At 42.5% G+C, this 10,135-nt stretch overlaps 1 protein-coding gene across 1 annotated transcript in view; it reads left to right on the plus strand.

The window, feature by feature from the left end:
- Positions 1–485: 485 nt before the first annotated feature.
- The window catches only part of LOC102823186 (cyclic nucleotide-binding domain-containing protein 2-like), a 114,027-nt gene continuing 104,377 nt past the window's right edge, over positions 486–10,135 (plus strand). Inside the window, 3 exon segments of the mRNA XM_006875731.1 lie at positions 486–536; positions 6,171–6,308; positions 7,261–7,314. Coding sequence (XP_006875793.1) covers positions 486–536; positions 6,171–6,308; positions 7,261–7,314 — 243 coding nt within the window.

Here is a 10,135-nt window from a genome sequence, read left to right on the forward strand (position 1 = left end):
CAAAATGGCTTTTCTCTAAATTCTAAGCCTCAGAGTGTTTCCCAAGCTGAGGTGATAGATGCCGCTGTCCTTAGTCCAGACGCCGCTGTCCTTAGTGCAGAAACCTACTTTCTTTAACATGATCCCACGACCCTGCCGTTATTTAATCCCTTTGAGACTCCTTATCCTCGTGTACGGAGTGAATGTTAGGTCGCTCAGCGAGTGGTTAAAGCACGCCTGTGAGTACTTAATAAATGTGAGATTCCCAGATGCCACTTGCTGCCCACTGCCCCCTCCTACTTCTAGAATCCTTCATTGTGACTCTGAGAATGAGATTTTCTCAGAACAAGGCTTACAGCAGCTGTTGGTAGGGTATGAAGAGTGGAGAGGAGCTCTTGCATTGCCACTGAGAAAAGCTATGTTTCTAGTATAACTGGAGTTTTAGAGATGGCTCTGTTGTCCTCTCATTTAATGGACTAGTGGTATCATTTGCCAGCTCAGAAATGATGAGGAGACACGCGGTAACTCACAGCTGGCTGCTCCTAAAGAAGGAAATGGTGAGTAGTGTCTTAGTAGCTAATGCTTCTCTAACAGAAATACAAGTAGATGGCTTTAACAAACAAAATTATTCTTTCACAGTTTCGAAGACTTGAAGTCCAAATTCAGGGAACCAGCTCTAGGAGATGGCTTTCTTTCTCTCTTTGTTCTGGGGGAAGGTCTTTGTTCTCAAGTTTCCCTTGGGTCTAGGAGTTCCTCAGTGCAGAGACTTTGGGACCAAAAGGCACACTCTGATCCCAGTTCTTTCTTGTTGGTAGAAGAAGGTCTTTCTCTCTTTCTGCTTTTATCTCTTGTAGGACAGTGAAGGGCAGTGACTCAAGATATATCCCATGCTAATCCTACCTCATTAATAAGCTTCCAATAAGTATTAGTTTTAAGAAAGCATTAGTTTTTTCCAAAGAAAGGAAAACAAGTTAAATGTAAGTTTCCATGCTATCCTATGCCTCATCTGTCTCAGTGGCAACACTTTCCTGAGATTGGTGTGTATCCTTCTTATCTATATTTTAATATTTTATTACATATACATATATGTGATATATATAGCAACATGCAGTATGTGATACTTTAAAAACTGATATATTTCATCCTTTTTCCACTCAAAATTATGGTTTGAGCTTTATCTATGTTCAAATGATGGAGTACTATGTTCAGTCATGTGACCATATAGTTTGTGTCTTGATCTCTTTTCTTATTGATGGACACTTAAAATATTCTCAACATTTCATTGTTACAAACAAAGCTACAATGATCATCCTCATGACTATGTGTGAGTGTGTGTGTGGGGGGCATTTCTCTAACATGTTTGTGTAAAGTACATACAATTCCTTGATTGTAAAGTATACTTTTCCAGGTGCTACCCAGTGTATGGAGCGTCCTGGACAATGGTTAATGCACTCAGCTGCTAACCCAAAAGTTAGAGGTTTGAGTCTGCCTAGAGGTGCCTCAGAAGGAAGACCTGTCCTATTTATTTATTACTATTATTTTTTATGATGAGGTTTTTTTTTTTTTTAAATGTTTTATTGCATATTGAGTGATAGTTTACATGGGGGAACATTAGTTTTACATTCATTCTATCCTATATCGTTTCATTACCTTAGTTACCCTCCCATCCATGCATCACCCCCCAATGAAAGGGTATACCTTGCATGTCCCCCACCCCCATCCCCCATGGTCCTCAGCACCCAGCCCCTTTCCCTCTCTGGGTCTCAACTTCCCAGTCACTCCAACTCTTCACATTGTCCTCTCTGTCTTCATCTCAGGCCCCACTGCTTCTCTGGGTGGGGTCTCTCTCTCCATTCTTCTCCGTTGATGGTCCCAGGGCCCTCTGCTCCTAGACTGAAAGGTTAGTCACTCCCCTCCTTGCTATAAAGTATCCACCTTTACATTTCCAGTCCCCACAATAAGTCCTGATAACAATTTTCACCATTGCATCACATGAGACCCGTCTGCATTTCTTTTTATCAGCCCTTCCCAGACAGGTTGGGTTCCATTCACTGGAGACTCCTCTATCCTCCCCGCCCTGTGGATCTAGGTTTCCTCTTGAAAGCTTGTAAGCCAGTCACTTTTTACCTTTGCATCCCTCCTCCCATTTTGGGTAGCCAATGTTCACGTTGCCCATCCCTTTCCACTCTGTGTGAAGGGGGAGGGGATAATTCTTGTAGCCAGAAATTTTTTCCTCTTTTGAGCTACTGCAGTTATAGGTGTAGGTCCAGTTCATCGATTTGTATCAGGTGACACTTTCTTTTCTTTTCTTTTTTCCTTTTCCTCTTCTTTCTTCCTCGGGTTGAGTTCTGTTCATCCAGTCATTGAAGCCAGGTCATGTTGGTATCATCAAGTGTGGGTGTTCTTGCGTCTGTCTGCCCTCTTCTTATCAGCTGGTCTCTTCGCTCTCCGCTCTAGTCCTCTGTGGCTGTGTCACTGACTCTGAGCCCATAGGTCCCTTGGTTCTGCCTCGCTGCTGACTGACCGAGTCCCCACCTGGGGTTCGCAGTAGTCTGCAGAACGATGCAGGGCTTAGTTTGTCAGTTCATTGTGTTCTTTGGTCACTTCCCTTTATGGGTGACATGGGTGGTCGCCAATCAGAGCATGGATTTCCATTGCATCTTAGTCTTGGGAGAGGATCTGCGCTATTTAAAAAAGTAAAAAAGCCAATGGAAACCTTGTGGAACTTAACAACAAAAAAGACAAATAATCCAGTCATAAGATGGGCAAAGGATTTGAATAGACATTTCACTAACGAGAATATTCAAATGGCAACCAAACAAATGAAAAGATGTTTAGTTGTCATTAGCCATCAGAGATGCAAATCAAAACCACAATGAGATACCATTTCACTCACACTAGGATGTTGTTGTTCGGTGCCACTGAGTTGGTTCCAACTCATAATGACCCCATGTATAACAGAAGGCACCACTGCCCTATATTGTGCCATCCTCATAATTGTTCCCGTGCTTGAGCCCATTGTTAAGGCACTGTCCATCCAGCTCCTTGAGGATCTTCCTCTTTATTGCTGACCCTCTATTTTACCAAGTATGATGATCCTTCTCCAAGGACTGATCCCTCCTGATAGCATCTCCATAGTATGTGAGACAAAGTCTTGCTTCTCAGAAGCATTCTGGCTATACTTCTTAGCCATTCATTAGGATGGCAAAACAAAAACAAAAGAACAGAAAGTAACAAATGTGAGCAAGATTGCAGGGAAATTGGACCTTCATCTATCACTGGTAAGAATGCAAAATGGTACAACCCTTGTGGAAAACATTATGGAGGTCCCTTTAAAAAAATGAAAATAGAACTATCACATAACCCAGCAATACTATATCTTTCAAGTCTATATATTCAAAAGACTTGAAAGTAGAAACTCAAGCAGAGACTTGTATACCGATGTTCATTGTTTCTAGGGAGCATTTCAAGACGTATTTGTTTGGTCTTCTGGTTGTCAATGGTACTTCCAATACTCTTCACCAACACTGTATTTAAAGGCATCAATTGTTCTCTGGTCTTCCTTATTCATTGTCCAGTTTTCACATGCATGTGAGTCAACTGATAATACCATGGCTTGGGTCCTCAAAGTGACATCTTTGCCTTTTACACATTAAAGAGACCTTTTGCAGCAGATTTGCCCAATGCAATACACCATTTGATTTCTTTCTTTTTTAAAAAAAGTTTTTATTGTGAATTATGTGATATTTTACATGGGAGAACATTAGCTTTACATTCATCCTATCATATATCATTTCATTGCCATTATTACAATCCCCTCCATGCATCATCAAACAACCATATACCTTGCAAGCCTGCTCCTTGGTCATCAGCACACATCCCCTCACCTTTTCTGGGTCTAGAGTCCCCAGCCACTCCATTTCTCCACATCATCATCTCTGCTTCCATCTCTGGTGTCACTGCTTCTCTGGGTAGGGTCCCGCATTTCGCTCTTCTCCCTTGATGGTCCCAGGGCCCTCCGCTCCTGGATTGCAAAATCAACCACTCCAATCCTTTTGCTACAAAACATTTACCTTTACATTTCCATCCTTCACAATCAGTTCTGATAGCAATTATTCACTATTGTGCCACATGAGTCCTATCCCCATCTCCTTTCATCAGCCCCACCCAGACAGATTGGGTACTACTCAGTGGAGATTCTACCTTCCTTTGCACCCTCTGGATCTAGGCTACTTCTTGAAAGCTTGTTAGCCAGTCACTTCTTGCCTTTGTAGCCCCCCATTTTGGGTAGCCAATGTCCAAGTTGCCCATCCCTGTCTACCCTGTGTACCGAGAAGGTGGGAATGATCCTCTCTGTAAAGATTTGTTCCCTCTTTTGAGCTACTGCATCCATAGGTGTAGGTCAAGTTCATCAAATTGTATCAGATTACTCTTTTTTTCCTCTTGTTACTTCTTCTATTTGAGTTCTGATCAGCCATTGAAGCCAGGTCAAGTGGGTATTATCTGCAAGTGTGGGTGTTCTTGTGCATATCCCCTCACTTCTTACCAGCAGGACGCTTCACTCTCCACTCTAGTCCTCTGTGGCTATGTCACTGACTCTGGGCCCAGAAGTCCCCAGGTCTTGCCAAACGGCTGGCCAACCAGGTCTCCACCTGGGTTCACAGGAGTCTATTGAACGTGGTCGGACTTAGCTCACAGCTTCATTGCTGTTTTCCCCTCACTTCCTGATTTCTTGAGTGCTGCTTTCATGAATTGAGTGTAGGTCTAAGTAAAATGAAACCCTTGACAATTTCAATCTTTTCTCCATTTATCATGATGATGTTTATTGGTCCAGTTGTGAGAATTTTTCTTCTCTTTTGGTTTCATGGGGCATCCCAGCTAATTAACTTAATAACATGTTTAGCGCTTTTGTTCTTTTTCCTAATTTGTTATGTAGTGCTTAAGGTATTAAAAGGAGTCCTGGTGTGGCAATGTAGAATAAGTATGGAACTGTTGGCCATAAGGTCAGCAGGTCATGTCCACGTCCTTGGAAACCCTATACAGTGTTGCTATTAGTCAGATTTGACTAGACGACACACAGCCACCACCACCACAAGAGTCTTTAAAGCTTACAAGTGGCCATCCAAAGCACAACAATTGGTCTCTAGTCACCTAGTATAACAGAGGAAGAAGGCTAGCCAAGAATAGAAGGAGGATATATAAGACCATAGTTGAATCTGTGCATTTGTGTTATGGTGTTGGAGAAGAATATTAAAAGTACTATGGGCTGCCAGAAGAACAAACAAATACGTGTTGGAAAAATTACATCCCGAATGCTCCTTAGTAGCCAGGATGGCAAGATTCATCTCTCGTACTTCAGACATGTTATTAGGAGGGACCAGTCCCTGGAGAAGGGCATCATGTTTGGTAAAGCGGAGGGTCTGTGAAAAAGAGGAAGATCCCCAATAAGATGGATTAACACAGCCACAGCAGCAATGTGCTCAAATGTAACAATTGTGATAATGGTGCAAGACTGGACGGTGTTTCATTCTTTGTGCATAGGGTCGACTCAACAGCAGTTAACAACAACATGGACTGTGCCTCTCAGTGGTTTGGCATTATGCAATGATGTAATTTGGAAGTTATATCATGATGTAGTTGTCTTCCATTTTGTGATCTGATGTGGTTATCCTCCATTTTTGCATAATGTTGGTTTTTCACATAATGACTCAGTCTTTGGAACCTAACTATGTCAGCAAGTAAGGAAAGGCTCTAACAGTTAATTAATTTCACTTAGCTAATAAGTGGTAGAGCTGGGATTTGAACTCAGATCCATCTGATTTCAAAATTCAGGTTCTTTGTATTACCCTATACTGCCTGTGGTTACTTGTACGCCTTATTTTTTAGACTGAAGTGAAGAACTTGACCTGTAACTAGTACAATGTTGATGAATGTTAAACCGTTGACTTTTGGGTGTTGCCCTTATTTGTTGTAGTTGCTGGTTTCTGTGGTGTAAATGTTCCCACCATGGCCAATTTCAAGTTACAATATGATTTCTACAGACTAGGAAATTTCCTGACAACACTACCATTACTCTAACACATCGTTACGCTTAATTCTAATAAGTTTCACCTTGCTCAGCACCATCCAGTCTGCTGTTAACTGTTGAAAACAGAAGGTTTCCGATTATCTTGTTTGCTTTGTCTCTACAGGGGCTGTACCAACTCTCCAAGGAAATCATTATGATGATCCGAGTGTGTAAAATGTTTCGCCAAGGCCTCCGGGGATTCCGGGAATATCAGATCATCGAGACTGCTCACAGAAAGCACCCAATCTTCTCCTTCTGGGATGTAAGTACCTGGGATCAGCAGGATGATGAGGGTTTGAGGAGGGTCTGGTAAATAAAGTCCCACTTCCCAGTCCAAGCTCTGAGTCCATTGAGAGAAGACAAAAGATGAAGCAGATGGTGGTGGAGTGGGGGGACCCAACAGTTACCTTGATTAATTATGAGGCTTAAATTGGAGAAAGTAACTTGTGTCATCAGAGTTAGCTGTATATACCAAGTCACAGGCAGCACCCGACCATGGCAGTATCAGAAGTAGGAAAAAAAAGTGCTTTCCATTCCATCAAAAGAACCAGAAGAAATTCCTAGGTCTTGATAAAGACAGACGATGGGGCTGGATTTGTTCATCCTTAAGATCTTGTACATCCTTTCCCCTTCTGACTGTACTTTAGACATTGACGGTTGAATCAGAAAGCCTAGGGTTTGGATTCCAGCTACAACATTTACTAGGTGTGCTTGGAAGGAACCCTAGTGACACAGTGGTTAAACACTCAGCTGCTAACAGAAAGGTTATCAGTTAGAACCCACCAGCTCCTTCATGGAAGAAATGATGGCAATCTGTATCCATAAAGACGTACAGCTTTGGAAGCTCTATGGGGGTAGTTCTGCTCTGTCTTACAGGGTTTCTATGAGTTGGAATCAACTCGATGACAATAGGTTGGATGATTCTTAGTTAAGTCCCATCACTCCATTCAAATCCAAAACAGGACTTAGCATCTGTTTTGTCCTGACAGAGATGGAAGATGCACAAAGTCTGGCTCATTATTGGTATTTAACTTACGTGTCAGAGCTGTTGTACCCAAACCCAGTATTGAGTTGGGGTCTTTGAGCAGAGATAGACATTAGAGGGCCAGCTGGTAAGAGGCTTTCCATGGGTCATACAGGTGATGCATAAGTTTGGGATACAAAATTCTCACGGCAGTCTTGCTAATTGTCTTTCCTCCCCCTTCCTTTTTCAGAAAAAGAAGCAGGGCCGAATCACATTTGATACCATGAAATTCGTTGCAGAAGAGGTATGCAAAGCCCTGGCCTTGCTGTTGCCAAGTTTTCTTTCCAGACCACCATAGTCTGAAAGAAGCATTGGCCTGGGCCAGTTTCGGAGAACCAGTTTTGGTCTAGACTCTGCCACCAATCACCACCAACCATCCCAGTGTGTCCATATAAAATAGCTGATTTCAATGATCCTTTTCAATCCTGACATTCCAAGACTGTGAACTCCCCTCAACCAGTTGTTACTGTTATTACTTTTTAATAGAACTTTTATTGTGAATTGAGTGATAGTTTACAGGGCAGAACACCTGTTTTGCACTTAACCAATCATACTTTGTTTCACTGTAATGATTATAATCCCCTCCCTGTGCCATTGGTATTTGCCTCTATTCCTGCTTTGTTTTTGTTTTTTTGGTAGGTAAACAAAGCCACACAGGAATATACAATTGTTTAAACAGCCAAGGGGCACATTTTGTAGGCCAGTCTCCTGCTACACACAACCTTTCTGTTTCTGTGAGTCTAGAGTCCTCAGCTGCTATATCTCTCTATGCCATCACCTCTGCCTCCATCTCTGGTGTCACTGCTTTTGTGGTTAGAGCCCATGTTCCGCTCATTCTCTTCCCTCTTGATAGTTCTAGGGTCCTCTATTTCTGGAATGTAAGATTAACTACTCCCCCCTTTTTGTTACACAACTTCTACCTTTACAGCTGTTACAATCACAATTCATCATGATAACACTTACTCACCATTGAATCATAAAAATCTTATCCCCAAGCCCTTTCACCATACCCATCTAAACAAGATGAAAACTATTCAGTGGGAATTCTACCTTCCCTCCCTTGCTCCGAAACTAAACTCCCTCTTGAAAACTTGTAAGCCAGCCACTTAATGCCTTGATAGTCCCTTCATTTTAGGTAGCCACTGTCTCAGCTGCCTATCCCTATCCACCCTGTGTACTGATGGGTCAGGCTTGATCCTTGATGTGAAGACTCCTTCTCTTTTGGTTGGTATTTTGAAGTACTACATCATAAGTAAAGGTCAAGGTCATCAAATTGTAGCAATTTACACTTGTTTCCTTTATCAAATTTCTTTATCTTCTTCTAGTCGAATTCTCATCATCACGTCATCCAAGCTTGGTCAGATGAGTACCATCTGCAAGCTTGGGCATTCTTGTACATCTCCTCCCACTTCATATCAGACAGACGCTTCACTCTCAGCTTTAGTTCCCAGTGGCTAGATCAGTATTCATGGGCTCACGAGTTCCCAGGTCTCCCCAAACTTTGGACCAACCAGCCCTTCCTCTTCTCTCTTTCATCTTAAGGTCAACAGGAGTCTAATGGAACATGGTCAAACTCTGTTCATGTCTTCATTACTGCCTTTCCCCTAGTTCCACTCACAAGTAGACCAACACAGTCACCAGCGAGCTTACAAGCCAGCTCATGCATTCCTTTTGAGTTTTATTCTTGAAAGGGAGTTTGTTGTAAGGGACTTGATGGTTCCTAGGTGGATATCTTCTGAACCGGTTGTTATTTGTAGCTGAGAAGAGCCAATAGCGAAGAAGTCCTGGACTTGGACCCCTGGAGGGTGGGGAAATGGAGGGCAAAGCAGAGCCCAGAGAGAGAGGAGAGCCACCAGTGTGATGGGAAAGTTCTGTCCTGCCTGTGAACTCTGCCCCATCACTGACCTCTGCCCAGTCTCTCCACTGAGACCCTGAGCACACCTGTCTCCCATTTGCATGTCAGAAGAGGTCGTTGAATCGTATGTTCCTAAAGCATCTCCTTACTTTGAAGCGGAATTGCCTGTATGACTGTGAGACTGCACCATTTGACTTGTTTTCTGCATTGCATTCATCATAATTATCTTCCTGGCTTCTCCTCACCAAATCCTGGATATTAGATTCAATTTTTTAAAAAAATTTCTACAAAATCAGAAACCTTTAAACAAAAATATCAAAATGTGAAACTATTGTTTCTCTACATATCCTCTACCTAGGTCTGCATACTTCTGAAGGGCATGTCTCCATCTGTAACCCTTCCTTGAAGAATTGAATTTGGAGAACAAAAATTAGTCTGAAAGGGCAAGTTCAGAAAAAAAAAAAAAATGTTTTGGTGCAACTTTCCTGGTTTTTTTCTCACCAATGCAGTTTTCCATTTTCCTCAAACTTCCTAATAAGCACCCATAGTGGTCCTGTGCCTTTCAAAAAATCTACAAAGGTCACCATCACCTAACCTTCTGAGCTGACCTTTCTGTCTTTAACTTCTCCTCAGAAGCCACTGTTTTTTTTTTTGGGGGGCGGGTCGGGGGTCGGGGGAGTGTGGAGTTACATTTTATTTTTTATTTTAAGTTTTTATTGTGAGGTTAACATGGGAAACCATCAGTTTTACATTCATCCTATCATATTTTGTTTCATTGCAATGATTATAATCCCCTCCATGCATCATCAAATAACCAAAGGGTACACCACACAGGCCCACCCCCCCTCCACTGGCCATCAGCACACAGCCCCTCTCCCTCCCTGAGTTCAGTGTCTCCAGCTGCTCCATCTGTCCACATCACTGTCTCTGTCTCCATACCTGGCATCACTGCCTATCTCGGTAGGGTCCTGCTCTCCACTCTTCTCACTTGATGGTCCCAGGGACCTCTGCTCATGGGCTGCAAAATCAATCACTCTCCTTCTTTTGTCAAAAAACATCTACCTCTATATTTCCTACCCTCACAGTCAGTCCTGATGGCAATTATTCACTATTGTACCACAAGAGTCTTATCCTCATTTCCTTTCGCCAGCCCGGTCCCAACATTTTGGAAATCATTCAGTGGAGAGTCTACCTTCCCCAACCCCATCTG

The sequence above is a fragment of the Chrysochloris asiatica genome, unplaced genomic scaffold (genome assembly GCF_000296735.1).
Source record: "Chrysochloris asiatica unplaced genomic scaffold, ChrAsi1.0 scaffold00337, whole genome shotgun sequence".
NCBI lineage: Eukaryota > Metazoa > Chordata > Mammalia > Afrosoricida > Chrysochloridae > Chrysochloris > Chrysochloris asiatica.